Raw genomic sequence first — 23,548 nt, forward strand, 5'->3', positions numbered from 1 at the left:
GAGATACACGGCTCAGCAAACAGTATCACACAGGAGAGGATTAGATACACGGCTCAGCAATCAGTATCACACAGGAGAGGATCAGATACACGGCTCAGCAGTCAGTATCACACAGGAGAGGATCAGATACACGGCTCAGCAGTCAGTATCACACAGGATAGGATTAGATACACGGCTCAGCAGACAGTATCACACAGGAGAGGATGAGATACACAGCTCAGCAGACAGTATCACACAGGATAGGATTAGATACACGGCTCAGCAGTCAGTATCACACAGGAGAGGATGAGATACACAGCTCAGCAGTCAGTATCACACAGGAGAGGATTAGATACACGGCTCAGCAGACAGTATCACACAGGATAGGATTAGGTACACAGCTCAGCAGTCAGTATCACACAGGATAGGATTAGGTACACGGCTCAGCAGTCAGTATCACACAGGAGAGGATTAGATACACGGCTCAGCAGTCAGTATCACACAGGAGAGGATTAGATACACAGCTCAGCAGTCAGTATCACACAGGAGAGGATTAGATACACGGCTCAGCAGTCAGTATCACACAGGAGAGGATTAGATACACGGCTCAGCAGTCAGTATCACACAGGAGAGGATTAGATACACAGCTCAGCAGTCAGTATCACACAGGAGAGGATTAGATACACAGCTCAGCAGACATTATCACACAGGAGAGGATTAGATACACGGCTCAGCAGTCAGTATCACACAGGAGAGGATTAGATACACAGCTCAGCAGACATTATCACACAGGAGAGGATTAGATACACGGCTCAGCAGTCAGTATCACACAGGAGAGGATTAGATACACAGCTCAGCAGTCAGTATCACACAGGAGAGGATTAGATACTCAGTAGCTCTGGTGGTGCCACCTGTATGGCTCCTCATCACTTTTTGTGCGGGGAACAAGGCCTCCTTGTGCTGCCCCTCTGCCATGAATGTTGGCTTTGAGCAGTGTCCGGGTGAAACGTGATCTTTTCGCAGATGCACAGACACCCGCGGCCTCCCCCGGTGCCAGGGATGGGGACTATCGCTCACCCACTACTTCCACTCACGATCTTCTCTGGGGAAAGCTGGGTGATGTTATTGGGCTGCAGACCCGATAGGACCTCGGCTTGAGACAGGGCAGATTTGTCATTCTGGAGATTGGGAAAGCTGGGTGACAACCAGTGTGCCACTCACTGCAGTGACCAGAGTTGTCAGCTTTCTAGACTCCTTCTTGTTTTTCAGATATTAACCCTTGAACGACATTCGCCGCGCCGTCTGAACGGGAAACACAGGAAGGGACGGCGAACTGGTCATTGTCCACAGCGGGAGACGCCCAGAAAAAAGAAGAATTTCCTCCTGGAAGAAATGTGTCAATCCCGGGCAGACAGCAATGTGGGGAGGGTCTCCTGATACCATCACCTCATCCTGAGCCTCCTGGTGCATGAATAGAAAGAAAAGCGGGGAAGATATGGCAGTCGTGTAGAGTCTGTGCATTAAAATTATTGGTTATGGGGGTGGGTGGGCTGTCCAGTCTCCCTTCTGCCGGTGATCAGTGACAGCCAGAGCTGCATTCACCCTTCTGCATGTGGTCATTTACATCCAGAGCTGCATTCACCCTTCTGCATGAGGTCATTTACAGCCAGAACTGCATTCACCCTTCTGCATGTGGTCAGTTACATCCAGAGCTGCATTCACCCTTCTGCATGTGGTCAGTTACATCCAGAGCTGCATTCACCCTTCTGCATGTGGTCAGTTACAGCCAGAGCTGCATCTTCTGCATGTGGTCAGCTACAGCCAGAGCTGCATTCACCCTTCTGCATGTGGTCAGTTACAGCCAGAGCTGCATTCACCCTTCTGCATGTGGTCAGTTACAGCCAGAGCTGCATCTTCTGCATGTGGTCAGTTACAGCCAGAGCTGCAATCACACTGGGGTCTAGATGAGGCGTGAGGTTTGTGTAAGGAAATGACATTATACATTATATCCAGGAAAAGTCACTTTCCGGGAGGAAGAGGCGATGTCGCCCCTGATGACGGCATTGGAGTCACATTCCTTCATGTCTACATCATGGATGTTCATGACTGAAGTCCATGTACCTGTTGTATCGGAGACACTGGGCCCCTGAGGAAGATCTGATCGGGGCCACAGTCACCACAGCGCAGAGATCATTACACAGAATACTCAGGTGAATGGAACAGTCAGACATTTTATAACATAGCTTTCCATACACTGATAGTATCTTTCCTTGCTGTCAATGGAAGGAAACTTATTGGTTACATTCAAAGGCTAAAATCTCCTCCACACACAAAACTTCTTCCAGAATCTGAGTCTTTGTTACAATGTATCAGCACAGACAATCCTCTGCCAGCTAAACAAAAAAGCTGCACAAATATCTCACTTGACCTTAGTTTGTTACAATGTATCAGTCCAGGTTCTGTCTTGTGCTCTGTATGGGCAGTGGGCATGTGGATACTTATAGTGCGCCCGCCGGGTCCCACTCAGCTCACAAATCAGTGGCCAAAACTAAACGTCATCAAAGTAATGAAAAGATGCAGGAAGCTGAATATTGGGGGCTTACAGCAGTGAGGGACCCCCATGCAGTGCACGGGTTGCCATACAGCGCAAGGACCGCAATACAGTGCGTGGGTCGCCATATAGTGCATGGACCTCATAGTCAGTAGTCATCACAGCAGATCTCTGGTATGTGCATTATAGGACGTTGTGAGTGCATTACAGGGCGTGGCCCGTACATTATGGGATGTGGTCAGTGTATTACAGGACGTGGCCCGTACATTATGGGATGTGGTCAGTGTATTACAGGACGTGGCCCGTACATTATGGGATGTGGTCAGTGTATTACAGGACGTGGCCCGTACATTATGGGATGTGGTCAGTGTATTACAGGACGTGGCCCGTACATTATGGGATGTGGTCAGTGTATTACAGGACGTGGCCCGTACATTATGGGATGTGGTCAGTGTATTACAGGACGTGGCCCGTACATTATGGGATGTGGTCAGTGTATTACAGGACGTGGCCCGTACATTATGGGATGTGGTCAGTGTATTACAGGACGTGGCCCGTACATTATGGGATGTGGACAGTGTATTATAGGACGTGGCCTGTACATTATGGGATGTGGACAGTGTATTATAGGATGTGGCCCGTACATTATGGGATGTGGACAGTGTATTATAGGACGTGGCCTGTACATTATGGGATGTGGACAGTGTAGTATAGGACGTGGCCTGTACATTATGGGATGTGGACAGTGTATTATAGGACGTGGCCTGTACATTATGGGATGTGGACAGTGTATTATAGGACGTGGCCTTTACATTATGGGATGTGGACAGTGTATTATACGACGTGGCCTGTACATTATGGGATGTGGACAGTGTATTATAGGACGTGGCCTGTACATTATGGGATGTGGTCAGTGTATTATAGGATGTGCCATGTACATTATAGGACGTGGCCTGTACATTATAGGATGTGGACAGTGTATTATAGGACGTGGCCTGTACATTATAGGATGTGATCAGTGTATTATAGGACGTGGTCTGTACATTATGGGATGTGGACAATGTATTATAGGATGTGGCCCGTACATTATGGGATGTGGACAGTGTATTATAGGAAGTGGCCCGTACATTATAGGACGTTGTCAGTGCGTTACAGGGCGTGGCCCGTACATTATGGGATGTGGACAGTGTATTACAGGGCGTGGCCTGTACATTATGGGATGTGGACAGTGTATTATAGGACGTGGCCTGTACATTATGGGATGTGGACAGTGTATTATAGGAAGTGGCTTGTACATTATGGGATGTGGTCAGTGTATTACAGGATGTGGCACGTGCATTATGGGATGTGGACAGTGTATTACAGGACGTGGCCCGTACATTATGGGATGTGGACAGTGTAATATAGGACGTGGTCCGTACATTATGGGATGTGATTAGTGTATTATAGGACGTGGCCCGTACATTATGGGATGTGGACAGTGTATTATAGGACGTGGCCCGTACATTATGGGATGTGGACAGTGTATTATAGGACGTGGCCCGTACATTATGGGATGTGGACAGTGTATTATAGGACGTGGTCCGTACATTATGGGATGTGATTAGTGTATTATAGGACGTGGCCCGAACATTATGGGATGTGGACAGTGTATTATAGGACGTGGCCCGTACATTATGGGATGTGGACAGTGTATTATAGGACGTGGCCCGTAGATTACGGGATGTGGACAGTGTATTATAGGACGTGGTCCGTACATTACGGGATGTGATTAGTGTATTATAGGACGTGGCCTGTACATTATGGGATGTGGACAGTGTATTATAGGACGTGGCCTGTACATTATGGGATGTGGACAGTGTATTATAGGACGTGGCCTGTACATTATGGGATGTGGACAGTGTATTATAGGACGTGGCCTGTACATTATGGGATGTGGACAGTGTATTATAGGACGTGGCCTGTACATTATGGGATGTGGACAGTGTATTATAGGACGTGGCCTGTACATTATGGGATGTGGACAGTGTATTATAGGATGTGGCCTGTACATTATGGGATGTGGACAGTGTAGTATAGGACGTGGCCTGTACATTATGGGAAGTGGACAGTGTATTATAGGACGTGGCCTGTACATTATGGGATGTGGTCAGTGTATTATAGGATGTGTCATGTACATTATAGGACGTGGCCTGTACATTATGGGATGTGGACAGTGTATTATAGGACGTGGCCTGTACATTATGGGATGTGGACAGTGTATTATAGGACGTGGCCTGTACATTATGGGATGTGGACAGTGTATTATAGGACGTGGCCTGTACATTATGGGATGTGGACAGTGTATTATAGGACGTGGCCTGTACATTATGGGATGTGGACAGTGTAGTATAGGACGTGGCCTGTACATTATGGGATGTGAACAGTGTATTATAGGACGTGGCCTGTACATTATGGGATGTGGACAGTGTATTATAGGACGTGGTCCGTACATTATGGGATGTGATTAGTGTATTATAGGACCTGGCCCGTACACTATGGGATGTGGACAGTGTATTATAGGACGTGGCCCATACATTATGGGATGTGGACAGTGTATTATAGGACGTGGTCCGTACATTATGGGATGTGATTAGTGTATTATAGGACGTGGCCCATACATTATGGGATGTGGACAGTGTATTATAGGACGTGGCCCGTACATTATGGGATGTGGACAGTGTATTATAGGACGTGGCCCGTACATTATGGGATGTGGACAGTGTATTATAGGATGTGGTCCGTACATTATGGGATGTGATTAGTGTATTATAGGACGTGGCCTGTACATTATGGGATGTGGACAGTGTATTATAGGACGTGGCCTGTACATTATGGGATGTGGACAGTGTATTATAGGACGTGGCCTGTACATTATGGGATGTGGACAGTGTAGTATAGGACGTGGCCTGCACATTATGGGATGTGGACAGTGTATTATAGGACGTGGCCTGTACATTATGGGATGTGGACAGTGTATTATAGGACGTGGCCTGTACATTATGGGATGTGGACAGTGTATTATAGGACGTGGCCTGTACATTATGGGATGTGGACAGTGTATTATAGGACTTGGCCTGTACATTATGGGATGTGGACAGTGTAGTATAGGACGTGGCCTGTACATTATGGGATGTGGACAGTGTATTATAGGACGTGGCCTGTACATTATGGGATGTGGACAGTGTATTATAGGACGTGGCCTGTACATTATGGGATGTGGACAGTGTATTATAGGACGTGGCCTGTACATTATGGGATGTGGACAGTGTATTATAGGACGTGGCCTGTACATTATGGGATGTGGTCAGTGTATTATAGGATGTGCCATGTACATTATAGGACGTGGCCTGTACATTATAGGATGTGATCAGTGTATTATAGGATGTGGCCTGTACATTATAGGATGTGGTCAGTGTATTATAGGATGTGGCCTGTACATTAGAGGATTTTGTCAGTGCATTATAGAACGTGACCTGTACATCATAGGACGTGGCCAGGACATTACAATACATGGCCAGTAGATTATAGGATGCAGTCAGTGCATTATAGGACGTGGCCTGTACATTATAGGATGTGGGCCTGTATATTATAGGACGCAGTCAGTGCATTATAGGACGTGGCCAGTAGATTATAGGATGTGGGCCTGTATATTATAGGACGTGGTCAGTGCATTATAGGACGTGGCCAGTAGATTATAGGATGCGGTCAGTGCATTATAGGACGTGGCCAGTAGATTATAGGATGCGGTCAGTGCATTATAGGATGTGGTCTGACCACTGTTAGTCGTGGCGGTTTAGCTGGACGCATTAATGGTTAGTCCATCATCACAATATTGTGTCCGTTGGTTTTCAGCTCTGGAGGTCGCTCACGAGAGGTCGACGCTCTCATACTCACAATGGTCAGAGTCCTCTAGCTCAATGTCTGGCACCAGACTGTAATAGTCCGCAGTCTGGTTCAGATAAAGCTTCTCTCGGTCACTAGAGTCCTTCATCACATCGGTCACACTGACAGTTTCCACTCCTGGTTCATCCGGCTTCATCTGCACCTCTTCTTCTTCCTCTTCTTCTTCCTCCTGTACAGACAACATCAGACCTGGACCCACACAGCCGTCTTGTCCATCGACCACCAGGGAGTCGGCAGAGGTCCCCATCTTGATCTCCACCTCTTCGTAGAGGTCTCGGCTGCTCCCCAGAAGGGCGGCGGATGGTCTCAGGAGAATGGGGTCCTTGAACTGATGGGCGTCGTGTTCCCTCTGCTCTTTCTGGAAGTTGTTTCGGGGTTCAGATTGATGATAGCCTCCCATACTCCCGGCCCCATTGCGATCCACGGTGACCAGGCTACACTCGCGCCTTGCACTTGGAAACCCTCCTTTTTGTCTTCGGCAGCAGACGTACCAGCACGTGAGCAGGACCAGCACCACCAGTGGGATGCAGATCAAGGCTATGGTCAAACTGTGGGAGCGGCAGACAGAGGATCTTGGGACATCCAGGATTTTCCTTCCATTGGAGTCTTTCGGAGAAGCACAGACAATGTCATCCAGCAGGAGCCGGGAGTCATTGGCGCGGATCCTGGGCTCCAGCTGGTCATAAAAGGCACAGCTGCAGTCCAGGGAATTGTTGAGGAAGCCAAAAGTGGTGAGAGACGGTCTCAAGAGACTGGTGGGGAAGGAGCGCAGGTTGTTGTGGTTCAGGTGGAGTTCCTGGAGGAGGTCAGACACTTGTAAGAAGTTGGAAGGAAGGTGGCGCAGCTTGTTGAACTCAAGGTGGAGAACCCTCACGTTGGGAGCGTTGCTCAAGAAACCGCCAGGAAGCTCCGTCAGGTGATTGTGGTCCATGTACAACATCTCCACCAGCGTCTGGTTCCTTCCCCCCTCAGAGTCGGTGATTTCCAGAATCCCAGAGTTGGAAAGATCCAAGACCCGGAGGCTGGGGAGGGCGGTGAAGAGGTTCCACTCCAGGGCGCTCACAGAGAGGGTGAGGTTCACACAGCAGTGATCAGACGTCAGCAGCGCCCAGTCCGCCTCCTCCTCCAGGACGATGCATGTACAGTGGTCTTCTGCAGAAATCCCAGCCAGGACCCCCAGAAGAACGAACAAGGGTACCCGGCGTCCCAGGAGGAGAGGACCTGCAAAGACACGAGGTCCCTTTAACACCAATGACCTGAAAGTTGTTACATTGTGTGTGCAATGATAATGTGTGTAAACTGGAAAGCGCTGCGGAATATGTTAGCGCTATATAAAGATTATTATTATTGTATCTGTTCACATCCGACCTATGAATACAATTGTAACGGACAACTGTGGCCCCGACCGCAGCCTGAACATGTCAGGTATAATGCACAGGGAAAGTAGAAAAGAGGTGCGGGGAAAGAGGTGCAAGGTGGGGTATGAGGGGAGATACAAGGAGAGGTACGATTAGAGGTACAAGGAGAAGTACGATTAGAGGTACTGGGTGTGAGGTATGAGGGGAGACAGGAGGCATCAGGGGAGGGACGAGGAGAGGTACGATCAGAGGTACTGGGTGTGAGGTATGAGGGGAGGGACGAGGTGTGAGGGGAGGGACAAGGTGTGAGGTATGAGGGGAGATACAAGGAGAGGTATGATTAGAGGTACTGGGTGTGAGGTATGAGGGGAGACAGGAGGCATCAGGGGAGGGACGAGGTGTGAGGGGAGGTACAAGGAGAGGTACGATTAGAGGTACTGGGTGTGAGGTATGAGGGGAGACAGGAGGCATCAGGGGAGGGACGAGGTATGAGGGGAGGTATGAGGGGGAGGTACAAGGAGAGGTATGATTAGAGGTACTGGGTGTGAGGTATGAGGGGAGACAGGAGGAATCAGGGGAGGGACAAGGTGGGAGGTATGAGGGGGAGGTACAAGGAGAGGTACGATTAAAGGTACTAGGTGTGAGGTATGAGGGGAGACAGGAGGCATCAGGGGAGGGACGAGGTATGAGGGGAGGTATGAGGTGAGGTGTGAGCTACCAGGGGAGGGACGAGGCATCAGGGGGTACGAGGTGTAAGGTACGAGGGAGGTACAAGGAGAGGTACGATTAAAGGTACTAGGTGTGAGGTATGAGGGGAGGGACGAGGTGGGAGGTATGAGGGGAGATACAAGGAGAGGTATGATTAGAGGTACTGGGTGTGAGGTATGAGGGGAGGTAAGAGGTGTGAGGGGAGGTACAAGGAGAGGTACGATTAAAGGTACTAGGTGTGAGGTATGAGGGGAGGGACGAGGTGGGAGGTATGAGGGGAGATACAAGGAGAGGTATGATTAGAGGTACTGGGTGTGAGGTATGAGGGGAGGTAAGAGGTGTGAGGGGAGGTACAAGGAGAGGTACGATTAAAGGTACTAGGTGTGAGGTATGAGGGGAGGGACGAGGTGGGAGGTATGAGGGGAGATACAAGGAGAGGTATGATTAGAGGTACTGGGTGTGAGGTATGAGGGGAGACAGGAGGCATCAGGGGAGGGACGAGGTATGAGGGGAGGTATGAGGTGAGGTGTGAGCTACCAGGGGAGGGACGAGGCATCAGGGGGTACGAGGTGTAAGGTACGAGGGAGGTACAAGGAGAGGTGTGAGGGGAGTAACGAGTTGGGATTCCCCGGTTGTGGCGGATCATTTACAGGCCCAGTAATATATACAGAATTTTACTTCTAGTAGGAGAGAAAGTTCTATGAACTGAAGGCAGGAAATGATGGGGGTGATAGTTCCTGGGTGCAGGGCCGCACGCACTCACCAGACATGATGGGGGCCACAGTTGGGGAGGACAGATCTAGACGCAGGTGCTACACCGTCACCTTGTGCTGCCGCTCCCGGGTCACCTGTAGTTTCCTCATTGTGAGCTGGAGAAGAAATTAAAGAGTTAATCCTGATAACTCAGAGTGTGGGAGGAAACCTGAATCATCTGCACTCACAGCCTGATAACAGAGAGAAATGACTGCATTTAAAGGGATAGGAACCCAGAAAACTCTATAGGTTGTACAGGTGACTGCAGTCTATTGCCCTCTGTCATCAGCCACTTCAAGCTGGGAGAAGCTCACTGTACAGTTTGATGCAGAGATATCCCTGCCTCCTGTGATCTGTTTATATCACATATATCATCCTCTGATATCAGCCCCTCTTATAATGCTCCAGTACTGATATAACCCCCAGACATTACACCATATGTGACTGATATCAGCCCCTCTTATAATGCTCCAGTACTGATATAACCTCCAGACATTCTATCATATGTGACTGATATCAGCCCCTCTTATAACGCTCCAGTACTGATATAACCCCAGACATTCTATCATGTGACTGATATCAGCCCCTCTTATAACGCTCTAGTACTGATATAACCTCCAGACATTACATCATATGTGACTGATATCAGCCCCTCTTATAACGCTCCAGTACTGATATAACCTCCAGACATTACACCATATGTGACTGATATCAGCCCCTCTTATAACGCTCCAGTACTGATATAACCTCCAGACATTACACCATATGTGACTGATATCAGCCCCTCTTATAATGCTCCAGTACTGATATAACCCCCAGACATTACACCATATGTGACTGATATCAGCCCCTCTTATAACGCTCCAGTACTGATATAACCCCCAGACATTACACCGTATGTGACTGATATCAGCCCCTCTTATAACGCTCCAGTACTGATATAACCCCCAGACATTACACCATATGTGACTGATATCAGCCCCTCTTATAACGCTCCAGTACTGATATAACCCCCAGACATTACACCATATGTGACTGATACCAGCCCCTCTTATAACGCTCCAGTACTGATATAACCCCCAGACATTACACCATATGTGACTGATATCAGCCCCTCTTATAACGCTCCAGTACTGATATAACCCCCAGACATTACACCATATGTGACTGATATCAGCCCCTCTTATAATTTTGGTTACAGTTGAGCTCTTTATTCCAGTTCTCTGATGACCGACAATGAAATGGTTCATGACAAAAAACAATAGAATTAATTCACAAGGAATGTTGGTAGGTTTGGCTCTTGGTTTAGTGTGTGTGTGGGGGGGGGGGGGTTCATGTTATGCTCGACCCCTCCTCCCCCCTAATCGTTTGTGCCCAGGCATTTTCCCCTGTATAAATTGTAGCAAGTAACCTCTTAAAGGGACCTTGCCTTCCACAGTTAGGAGTTACATGTTTGTAAACACTCCCAGTTGCTAGGAGACAGCATTGTTAACTCTTTATTGCCCTTCTAACATCTACGCACATTGACACTATATAAGCTTTGCAGATTTTCACTGTATGTTTGTTTTTTCACCTTGAAGACCTTTCTTTATATGTTTGATTTGGGGGCTACAGAGCCCACCGCTGGGAATCTTATATAGCAGCTGCACTGCAGGGATTCTCCCCTGTTCTGGTGCATCAGGTGTAAAGATATCCATGGAGATGAGATACACAGTCACATCCTCTGGAGTAGTCAGGATCAGCACCACAAGGGTTGAGTTACCTCTGCAGCAGCAAAAATCATCAGATCACGGCACATATGGGCTGAAAGGGGTATCCTGGCGCTGGAATATCATCTTAAGACCCCGTTCCCATGTTCAGCACTGTACATCAGTATTTGTAGCCAAAACCAGGAGTGCAACATTCAGAGGAAAAGTAGAATAGAAACATATGCACCACTTCTGTATCATCACCCACTTCAGGTTTTGGCTACAAATACTGATGTAAAATACTGAACGTGTGCACGTGGCCAAAAGAGAATGATTTTATGAACAAAGACCTATCCTAGCCACCTCTACAGCTTAGATACAGAGTCCTGCAGAAGCTGAAGTCTGAATAGTCCATGAGCCAAGAACCAAATTTGACGATATCGGTACCAAGCGGAGTGACTAATTCTCTTTGGTATTTTTAGGTAGATGCATGTCTGTAGTTTATTTTTTGATATGATAGCCCTTACATATACGTAGCTTATTAACCCCTTCAGCCCTAGGCCTATTTGTACCCAAGTGCCTAAGCCAATCTGACCTGTGCCACTTCATGGGCTAATAACTTTGGAACGCTTTCACCTATCCAAGCCATTCTGAGATTGTTTTCTCGTGACATATTGTACTTCACGTCAGTGCTAAATGGGAGTCAATATATTTTACCTTTCTATATAAAAAAATGCTAAATATTCGGAAATTTTGGAAAAATCGGCAATTTTTTAACTTTGAAATTCTCTGCTTTTTACAAAAATACTGATACCCCCCATAATAGTTATTAATTTACACTCCCCACATGTTTACTTCATATTGGCATCATTTTGAAAATGAAACCTTATTGTTTTACGACGTAATAGGGCTTATAGTTTTATGCGCAATTTTTCACATTTACAGCAAAACCCACTTTTCAAAGGACCAAGTCACTTCTGAAGTCACTTTAAGGGGCTTACATAACAGAAACCACCCATAAATTACCCCATTTTGCAAACTACACCCCTCAAGCTGTTCAAAACTCATTTTTAAAAACTGTTAACCCTTTAGGTGTTCCACAGGAATTTTAGCAGAATGAAGGCGAAATTTCAAAATTTCATTTTTTTTCCAGATATTACATTGTAATCCAATTTTACCTGCAACCTAGCAAGGGTTAACGGCAAACCCAAACTTGGTTACCCTAATTCTGCAGTTTATAGAAACACCCCACATGTACTCGTAAACTAAAGTATGGGCACACAGCACAGCTCAACACGGAAGGAGCGCTATGTGGTTTTTGGGTGGCGGATTCACTGGAAGAAATCTAGGGGGCCATGTCACATTTGAAGGCTGCCTGAGGTACCCCCACAGTGGAAACCCCAAAAAGTGACCCTATTTTGGAAACTACACCCCCAAGGAATCTTTTAGGGGGTATAGTGACCACTTTGACCCAACCAGTGTTTCACAGTAGTTGGAAACACTTGGTTGAGAAAATGGAAAAAGTGCATTTTTTACATGAAGGTGTCATTTTAGGCTCATTTTTTTATTTTTAAGAGGTGTACCAGCAAAAAATGCACCCCACTATTTGTTCACCAATCTCTCCCGAACACAACAACACCCGATATGTTGTCGTACACTGCAGTATTGGGGAACGGCAGGCCTCGGAAGGGAAGGAGCGCCAAATGACTTTTGGAGTGCAAATTTTACTGGAAGAAATCTAGGGGGCTATGTCACATTTGAAGACACCCTGAGGTGCCCCAACACACGCACACACACTGACACATACACGTTCTGTGCTGAACAGGACTCTCCGGTCTTCTCTGCAGAGCTCCTATCTCCCTCTGTAGCATTCTGGATGTCATACTTGGACATGGTCGAGACCATGCTGGCCCTGGTTCGAGCTTCAAGAGAAGGCAACTGGATGCTTCACCTAGGAGCAATCCGACAGATGATACCATGGTGTTTTGCCTATGACAAGGTCAACTATGCCCGATACCTAACCTATTACTATGCCACAATGTCTCGGCTGCCCATAGAACACCCAGAGGTCCATGAATACTTCATGCAAGGTGGCTTTTCGGTCCAGATCGGTAGCAAGAATCCTTTTGGACGAATTCCTGTGGACCAGACCATTGAAGAGACAATCAACAAAGACACCCAGACACCAGGGGGCACAAAAGGCTTCAGCCTCAAAGTTGGAGCTGTTTCCAGGTTCTACCTGACATCAGAGTACCGCAGTATGTACTTGAGGCAGCTGAGGGCCCTGGTAGGCCAACAATATACTGACTTCAGCCATTCAGACCTACAGGTGTCTAGGATTAGAAGAGATGAAGCCGATGTCCAATCTTTCGTTCAACTGCTGGAGACAGGTTGGGTGAACCCCTTCAACAAAGAGCATAATGGTGAACTTATCAGTTTGTCAACAGCGACTGTAGCACCACCAGATGTAGCCAAAGACCTTCAAGGGGCATACAGTATAGGAGAGGATGCATATCAAACATTCAAGGATGAGCGTTTGGGTACCGATAAGCCAACTACATTGTTTCATGACAAGATGACGAAGAACAAACTTAAAACGAAAAGAAGAGAAGAGTACAGAGTAAAGAAGAGTACAGCTCCGAAGTGAATTCAGCACTATCACAGTATAGTTGAAATGTCTGTAACTTTCCTCACCAATCACTTCTCTTAATTCTGATGAAAATTGGAATTGTCACATTTGTAAATTAAAAAGTTCTTATCGTAAACAGAATAACAATACTATGATATTAATAATAATAATAAAACTATGAGTTTGTGACAATTGTATCTAGATTACAAGACTTTATGAAAAGCACAGTAAATAAATCTCCCTTCTGTACTGATACTTTTTACAATGTATCAGTCTGCAGTCTAGGCTTATAGAGGGTTGTCTTGACTTGTAACAATTGTAACAACTGTGCAGAGCAGTCAGCTTCATCACATCTAGGGAACTGATCCAATGTTCCCATTCACTGACTGCAAGCAAAGATCTTGAAACCTAAAGTGATTCAACAGCAAAGGTTACAACATAGAAAAGTAAGTGTGGTCTGACTGGGAACACTGCAGTGTAAGAGGCCTTTAGGATATTTCATTTATTCCCTCGCCCCCCACTAGGGCAGATTTGCTGCAAATTTTCTGAAATGTCAGCTGGATTGTAGTGACATGTGACAGATTCTACAACTATGATCAATGCGACTCGTAAGTTTCATTTTTTTCCCAGGAAAACATTATGAGGCCCCTGCTTAATATATTATATTATTAAGAGTAAATTCCTTGTCCTGTAAAACGTCCTCGGGGACGGAAGATCCCTTCTTCCCAGCAGAATTATCTCCTCTTGGCTATTTTAAGGACAAAATATTTTCACTGTTTATAAAGAAAAGTTCAGATATGAAGCCCAGAATCCAAATCTATCTTATAATATCCCTACACGAGTGTCATAATTATGAGCAACCATAGAAATAAGTTACATCAGAATCGTGCGGCAGCCGAGGAAAGGGAAAGTGACAACAAATACTAATCCCCTATTTCCAGGGATATAATTGCTAGAATACTGCCCTTATAGACAAGAATATAACAGTTCTAATACTGCTCTACAGGAATATAACTACTATAATACTGCCCCTATGTACAAGAATATAACTACTATAATACTTCCCCTATGTACAAGAATATAACTACTATAATACTGCCCCTATATACAAGAATATAACTACTATAATACTGCCATCTAGGTACAAGAATATAACTACTATAATACTGCCCCTATGTAGAAGAATATAACTACTATAATACTGCTCCTATGTACAAGAATATAGCTACTATAATACTGCCCCCTATGTACAAGAATATAACTACTATAATACTGCCTCCTATATACAAGAATATAACTACTATAATACTGCCCCTATGTACAAGAATATAACTACTATAATACCGCCCCTATGTACAAGAATATAACTACTATAATACTGCCCCTATATACAAGAATATAGCTACTATAATACTGCCCCCTCTATACAAGAATATAACTACTATAATACTGCTCATATGTACAAGAATATAACTACTATAATACTGCTCCCTAGGTACAAGAATATACTACTATAATACTGCCCCCTAGGTACAAGAATATAACTACTATAATACTGCCCCTATGTACAAGAATATACCTACTATAATACTGCCCCCTAGGTACAAGAATATTCTACAATACTGCCCCCTAGGTACAAGAATATAACTACTATAATACTGCCCCCTATGTACAAGAATATAACTACTAAAAAACTGCCCCCATGTACAAGAATATAACTACTATAATACTGCTCCTATGTACACTATATGGGGGGCAGTGAGGTTCTTATACTGTGTGGGTGGTTGTGGGCAGGGCCAGACTGGCCACCGGGTAGTTCTGGCAAATGCCAGAAGGGCCGGTGCCAGTAGTGGGCTGCTGCGTGCCGACTCACACTCCCCCCCAGCGCCGCAGCCACCGCATTCAACTATACCGGCGTCTGTGACGCTGGTACAGTTGAATGCAATGATGGAGGAGAGAGCGTCTGCTGACGCTCCCTCTCCCATCATTCCCCGCTCTGTCTCTGACACTGCGGGTGCGCGCGCACTCACTGTGTCCCAGGCAGTGCAGCGGCAGCCACCGAGACAGGAGCAGGGAGCAGGCAGCGTGGGCACGAGGAGAGGTGAGGAGTGTTTATTGTTTGGTTTTTATTTACTGGACAGTGGGGCCATTCTGGGGGGGGGAGAGATGTGGGCTCTGCTGTATACTATGTGGGCTGTGCTATATACTACTATGTGGGCTCTGCTGTATACTACTGTGTGGGCTGTGCTATATACTACTATGTGGTCAGTGCTGTATACTACTATGTGGGCTGTGCTATATACTACTATGTGGGCTGTGCTGTATACTACTGTGTGGGCTGTGCTGTATACTACTATGTGGGCTGTGCTATATACTACTATGTAGGCTCTGCTGTATACTACTCTGTGGGCATTGCTGTATACTACTATGTGGGCTCTGCTATATACTACTGTGTGGGCTGTGCTGTATACTACTATGTGGGCTCTGCTATATACAACTGTGTGGGCTGTGCTGTATACTACTGTGTGGACTCTACTATATACTACGTCGGCTCTGCTGTATACTACTGTGGGCACTGCTGTATGCTACTATATGGGCTCTGCTATATACTACTGTGTGGGCTGTGCTATATACTACTATGTGGGCTGTGCTGTATATACTACTGTGTGGGCAGAGCTGCATACTACTATGTGGGCTGTGCTGTATACTACTATGTGGGCTGTGCTATATACTACTGTGTGGGGTGTGCTATATACTACTGTGTGGGCTGTGCTATATACTACTGTGTGGGCAGTGCTATATACTACTGTGTGGGCAGTGCTGTATACTACTGTGTGGGCTGTGCTGTATACTGCTAAGTGGGCTGTGCTGTATACTACGTGGGCTGTGTTGTAAACTGCTACATGGGCTGTGCTGTATACTGCTACGTGGCCTGTGTTATCTGCTATGCGGATTGTGCTATATACTATGGGGGGTAGATTATATTCTATGGGGGAGGCCGTGTTATCTACTATGTGGCTGTGTTATATACTATTGTGGGTGTATTATATTCTATGGTGGAGGCTGTGTTATATACTATGGGGGGCTGCATTATATTCTATGGGGGCTAAATTATATATTATGGGGAGGTGGGCTGTATTATATTCAATGGGGTGGCTGCATTATACTCTGGGGTGGCTGCATTATATTCTGTAGAGTGGTGGCTGCATTATACTATATGTGGGCTGCATTATACTGTATCGAGGATTATGGGGAATACGTTATACTATATGAAGAACTATGGGGTGCATTATACTATGGGAAGTGAATTGTACTACATGGATGACTATGGCGGTGCATTATACTATATGGAGCACTATGAGGAGTGTATTACGCTATATGGAGGACTATGAGGAGTGTATTATGCTATATGGAGGACTGAGCAGTGTATTTTAATATATGGAGGACTATAGGGAGTGTATTATACCATATGGAGGACTGTGGTTCACATTATAATATATGGAGGACTATGGGGTGTATTTTGCTAAACAAGTAAAATGCTGCATATTCAGATTGTTTTTCCTGGAACAAAAATCCTTGTTCTCAGCAGCGCATTGCCGCTGTAAACTGTAGATGTGCTGCTGAAAACATGATACTGTATGGTGATCTGTTAGTGATCTATTAGTGATCGTTCTGTCCCATCATTATTCCTCAGATGGTGGAAAGAGGCCGGGAAACAAGCGTTGAACAACTTCAGTATTGTCGATCAAACTCATTTAGTGGCCTGAGATCAGCGCATGTAAATACAACCGAAATGCTTCTGTGTGATGTGCGATATGTCAGCATTTGGGGCCCCATTATAAACTTTACCTAGGGCCCCACTTTGCCTAAAACCGGCCCTGCCTACAAGTGTACAGAGATATTATACAGTCACCATGTGACAAGTGGGCCTGTGTAACTTCAAATGACAGGGCTGAATGTAAAGGTACCGTCACATTAAGCGACGCTGCAGCGATATCGACAACAATGCCGATTGCTGCAGCGTCGCTGTGTGGTCACTGGAGAGCTGTCACACAGACCGCTCTCCAGCCACCAACGATGCCGAAGTCCCCGGGTAACCAGAGTAAACATCGGGTTACTAAGCGCAGGGCCGCGCTTAGTAACCCGATGTTTACCCTGGTTACCAGTGTAAACGTAAAAAACAAACAGTACATACTCACCTTCTGATGTCCGTCAGGTCCCCTGCCGTCTGCTTCCCGCACTGACTGTGAGCGCCGGCCGTAAAGTAAAAGCAGAGCACAGCAGTGACGTCACCGCTGTGCTGTACTTTACGGCTGGCGCTCACAGTCAGTGCGGGAAGCAGACGGCAGGGGACCTGACGGACATCAGAAGGTGAGTATGTACTGTTTGTTTTTTACGTTTACACTGGTAACCAGGGTAAACATCGGGTTACTAAGCGCGGCCCTGTGCTTAGTAACCCGATATTTACCCTGGTTACCATTGTAAAACATCGCTGGCATCGTTGCTTTTGCTGTCAAACACAACGATACACGGCGATCTGACGACCAAATAAAGTTCTGAACTTTATTCAACGACCAGCGATATCACAGCGGGATCCAGATCGCTGCTGCGTGTCAAACACAACGAGATCGCTATCCAGGACGCTGCAACGTCACGGATCGTCGTCGTTCTCGCTGCAAAGTCGCTTAGTGTGAAGGTACCTTTAGTCCCAGTCCGGCCCTGGCTGTGGGGAATCATACTGTGCTGTGGGGGCCTCACAATGTGTGGGGGGGGCTGCAGGTCCGGGATTTATACTCACCAGTTCTATGGATCTGATTCTCTGCTGCAGGTGAGAACACAGGATACAATCGGCGCCATCATCACATCGATCAGCAACTGCTCAACAGAGACAATTCTGCTCAATATTTATTAATAATAATAATGTAATAATTCTACTGAGCAGAATTTCAGTCTTTTGGTTCCGCATCCCCAATAGTTGCTGTTTGTCACTGGGAGCCCCAGGAACTGCCCGCCCCCTCTATAGCACTTGCTCCTATAATGTGGTCCCAGTTGGCGTTATATGGAGGGATTAGCTGGTCGGGGATGATGCGAGCAGTGATACTCTGTGTGCAGCGCTGCGGTCTCTGTCGGTGCCGGTGTGCAGCGCTGCGGTCTCTGTCGGTGCCGGTGTGCAGCGCTGCGGTCTCTGTCGGTGCCGGTGTGCAGCGCTGCGGTCTCTGTCGGTGCCGGTGCACTCCGCACAAGTTCTGCGCTCCGGGACCTCCTCGGGCCGGCTCACTGGGTACGAGCTCCGGCAGAGCTAATATCGGGGGAGTCGCTTTCTCCTACCTGGTCCCAGCTCAGTCCCTGTCCGGCGTCTCTGCCTTCAGCCTCCGCTCCGTCTCTTCCTCCTTCCACCTCCCGCGGACGAATCCTTCCTGATACATCCCCCAGCGGCGAACGGGTTACTGGGAGGAAAGGGTTAAAGAGGAAGCAGAGCGGTGACGCCCGGTGACCCGAAACTGGTTCATCATTAACCCGGACAGGCTGTAGCCTGAGAGAGAGTCAGAGGACACAGGGGTGTAATATACAGATATTATACAGGCGACACAGGGGTGTAATATACAGATATTATACAGGCGACACAGGGGTGTAATATACAGATATTATACAGGCGACACAGGGGTGTAATATACAGGCGGCACAGGGGTGTAATATACAGATATTATACAGGCGACACAAGGGTGTAATATAGAAATATTATACAGGCGACACAAGGGTGTAATATACAGATATTATACAGGCGGCACAGGGGTGTAATATACAGATATTATACAGGCGACACAGGGGTGTAATATACAGATATTATACAGGCGACACAGGGGTGTAATATACAGATATTATACAGGCGACACAGGGGTGTAATATACAGGCGGCACAGGGGTGTAATATACAGATATTATACAGGCGACACAAGGGTGTAATATAGAAATATTATACAGGCGACACAAGGGTGTAATATACAGATATTATACAGGCGGCACAGGGGTGTAATATACAGATATTATACAGGTGACAAGGGTGTAATATACAGGCGACACGGGTGTAATATACAAATACTATACAGGCGACAAGGGTGTAATATACAGATATGATACAGGCGACATAAGGGTGTAATATACAGGCGGCACAGGGGTGTAATATACAGATATTATACAGGCGACACAAGGGTGTAATATAGAAATATTATACAGGCGACACAAGGGTGTAATATACAGATATTATACAGGCGGCACAGGGGTGTAATATACAGATATTATACAGGTGACAAGGGTGTAATATACAGGCGACATGGGTGTAATATACAAATACTATACAGGCGACAAGGGTGTAATATACAGATATTATACAGGCGACATAAGGGTGTAATATACAGGCGGCACAGGGGTGTAATATACAGATATTATACAGGTGACATAAGGGTGTAATATACAGGCGACACGGGTGCAATATACAAATACTATACAGGCGACACAAGGGTGTAATATACAGATATTATACAGGCGACATAAGGGTGTAATATACAGGCGGCACAGGGGTGTAATATACAAATACTATACAGGCGACACAAGGGTGTAATATACAGATATTATACAGGCGACATAAGGGCGTAGCAATATACAGGCGGCACAGGGGTGTAATATACAGATATTATACAGGTGACATAAGGGTGTAATATACAGGCGACACGGGTGCAATATACAAATACTATACAGGCGACACAAGGGTGTAATATACAGATATTATACAGGCGACATAAGGGTGTAATATACAGGCGGCACATGGGTGTAATATACAAATATACAGGCGACACAAGGGTGTAATATACAGATATTATACAGGCGACATAAGGGTGTAATATACAGGTGGCACAGGGGTGTATTTTCGGAATGTTACACCCCTTTATTTTATCTGTACAATACACCCGTGTTGCTTGTATATTATCTGCATATTACACCCGTGTTGCCTGTATATTGTCTGTAGATTACATCCTTGCGTTTCTTGTATATTACACCCCTGTGTTACCTATATATTATCTGCATATTACAGCTCTGTGTCACCTGTATATTATCTGTATATTACATTTCTGTGTCACTTGTATATTATTTACACACAACACCCCTGTGCTGCCTATTATCTGTAGATTACACCCCTTTGCAGCCTGTATATTACACCCGTATTGCCTGTATATTATATATAGTACACCCCTTTGTTGCCTGTATATTATCTGTGTATTACACCCGTGTTGCCTGTATATTACACCCCTGTGCCCCCTCTATATTACCTGTATATTACATTCCTGTGTCACCTGTATATTATACCCGTCGTCTGTATATTACCTGTGTATTACACTCCTGTGTTGCCTGTATATTATCTCTGCATTACACCCGTCGCCTGTATATTACTTGCATATTACACCCCTGTCACCTGTAATTATTTCACTGATTACAAGCAAACAGGTCACAGGTGAGGATGTTACCTTCTGTGCATGTTATCAGGCCAACATCACCAGGGTGTGAACTTTTGATCAGGGTCATCTGGATGTTTTGGGCTGTCATCATGCTTTAAAAAGAGAAAACACAGTAGTGACAATAAATGGCTTCACCCAACCACTGACCATAAGTGGAGGAAAAGTTTTGGTGTTATCATTCATGTTCTCTGAAAAAAGGCAAAAAGCGAAAATTCTGCCGGGTATGTAAACTTTTGAGCACAACTGTGTTATCTGTATACTACACCCCTGTCTCAGCTGTATATTATCTGTATATTACACCCGTGTCGCCTGTATATTACACCCCTGTGCCGCCTCTATATTATTTGTATTTTACACCAGTCGCCTGTATAATATCTGTATATTACACCCCTGTGCCGCCTGTATATTATCTGTATATTACACCCTTGTGTCGCCTGTATATTTATACAGGTGACAGGGGTGTAATATACAGATATTATACAGGTGTGATATTACATGGTGATCTCTTCCTTCCACACAGAATGTCAGTGTCATTAGGGCGGGGCTGACACTAAGGGGAGGAGCCTCATTATGGAAGTAAGAAATAAGACACAAACATCTCTGCCTGACACTGAGGATGTGACGGGAAGTTCAGGGCTTTAGTGTCTGCTCCCTGCTATCAGTAATCTAAAGACCAGCATCGTTTTCTCCCCTCCACACTCTTCGCCCTGGGGTGTGTGGTGCTACCACTAGTGGTTGGCAGAGGAATGTGGACATGCGGGTTCTGTGTCACTAGGAGGAAACAGATCACAATGTAACCAACTCCACACCCTGAGGCAGCAGAGGAAACTGCTATACAGAAACTCGAGAGCTGCACTCACTATTCTGCTGGTGCAGTCACTGTGTACATACATTACATTACTGATCCTGAGTTACCTCCTGTATTATACCCCAGAGCTGCACTCACTATTCTGCTGGTGCAGTCACTGTGTACATACATTACATTACTGATCCTGAGTTACCTCCTGTATTATACCCCAGAGCTGCACTCACTATTCTGCTGGTGCAGTCACTGTGTACATACATTACATTACTGATCCTGAGTTACCTCCTGTATTATACCCCAGAGCTGCACTCACTATTCTGCTGGTGCAGTCACTGTGTACATACATTACATTACTGATCCTGAGTTACATCCTGTATTATATCCCAGAGCTGCACTCACTATTCTGCTGGTGCAGTCACTGTGTATATACATTACATTACTGATCCTGAGTTACATCCTGTATTATACTCCAGAGCTGCACTCACTATTCTGCTGGTGCAGTCACTGTGTACATACATTACATTACTGATCCTGAGTTACCTCCTGTATTATACCCCAGAGCTGCACTCACTATTCTGCTGGTGCAGTCACTGTGTACATACATTACATTACTGATCCTGAGTTACATCCTGTATTATATCCCAGAGCTGCACTCACTATTCTGCTGGTGCAGTCACTGTGTACATACATTACAGTACTGATCCTGAGTTACCTCCTGTATTATACCCCAGAGCTGCACTCACTATTCTGCTGGTGCAGTCACTGTGTACATACATTACATTACTGATGCTGAGTTAGATCCTGTATTATACTCCAGAGCTGCACTCACTATTCTGCTGGTGCAGTCACTGTGTACATACATTACATTACTGATCCTGAGTTAGATCCTGTATTATACTCCAGAGCTGCACTCACTATTCTGCTGGTGCAGTCACTGTGTACATACATTACATTACTGATCCTGAGTTACCTCCTGTATTATACCCCAGAGCTGCACTCACTATTCTGCTGGTGCAGTCACTGTATACATACATTACATTACTGATGCTGAGTTAGATCCTGTAATATACTCCAGAGCTGCACTCACTATTCTGCTGGTGCAGTCACTGTGTACATACATTACATTACTGATCCTGAGTTACATCCTGTATTATACTCCAGAGCTGCACTCACTATTCTGCTGGTGCAGTCACTGTGTACATACATTACATTACTGATCCTGAGTTACCTCCTGTATTATACTCCAGAGCTGCACTCACTATTCTGCTGGTGCAGTCGCTGTGTACATACATTACATTACTGATCCTGAGTTAGATCCTGTATTATACTCCAGAGCTGCACTCACTATTCTGCTGGTGCAGTCACTGTGTACATACATTACATTACTGATCCTGAGTTACATCCTGTATTATACTCCAGAGCTGCACTCACTATTCTGCTGGTGCAGTCACTGTGTACATACATTACATTACTGATCCTGAGTTAGATCCTGTATTATACTCCAGAGCTGCACTCACTATTCTGCTGGTGCAGTCACTGTGTACATACATTACATTACTGATCCTGAGTTAGATCCTGTATTATACTCCAGAGCTGCACTCACTATTCTGCTGGTGCAGTCA

General features: G+C 45.8%; 1 protein-coding gene across 1 annotated transcript; it reads right to left on the bottom strand.

The window, feature by feature from the left end:
* Positions 1-5,567: 5,567 nt before the first annotated feature.
* Positions 5,568-19,111, bottom strand: LOC143788062 (uncharacterized). Its single transcript, XM_077277417.1, has 3 exons — positions 18,940-19,111; positions 9,305-9,410; positions 5,568-7,696 (listed from the first exon to the last, which is right to left on the bottom strand). Exons 2-3 carry the CDS (start codon positions 9,309-9,311, stop codon positions 6,438-6,440), a joined length of 1,266 nt encoding a protein of 421 aa, XP_077133532.1. The 5' UTR covers positions 9,312-9,410; positions 18,940-19,111; the 3' UTR covers positions 5,568-6,437.
* Between the last annotated feature and the right edge of the window lie 4,437 nt (positions 19,112-23,548).

The sequence above is a fragment of the Ranitomeya variabilis genome, chromosome 8 (assembly GCF_051348905.1).
Source record: "Ranitomeya variabilis isolate aRanVar5 chromosome 8, aRanVar5.hap1, whole genome shotgun sequence".
NCBI classification, from domain to species: Eukaryota; Metazoa; Chordata; class Amphibia; order Anura; family Dendrobatidae; genus Ranitomeya; species Ranitomeya variabilis.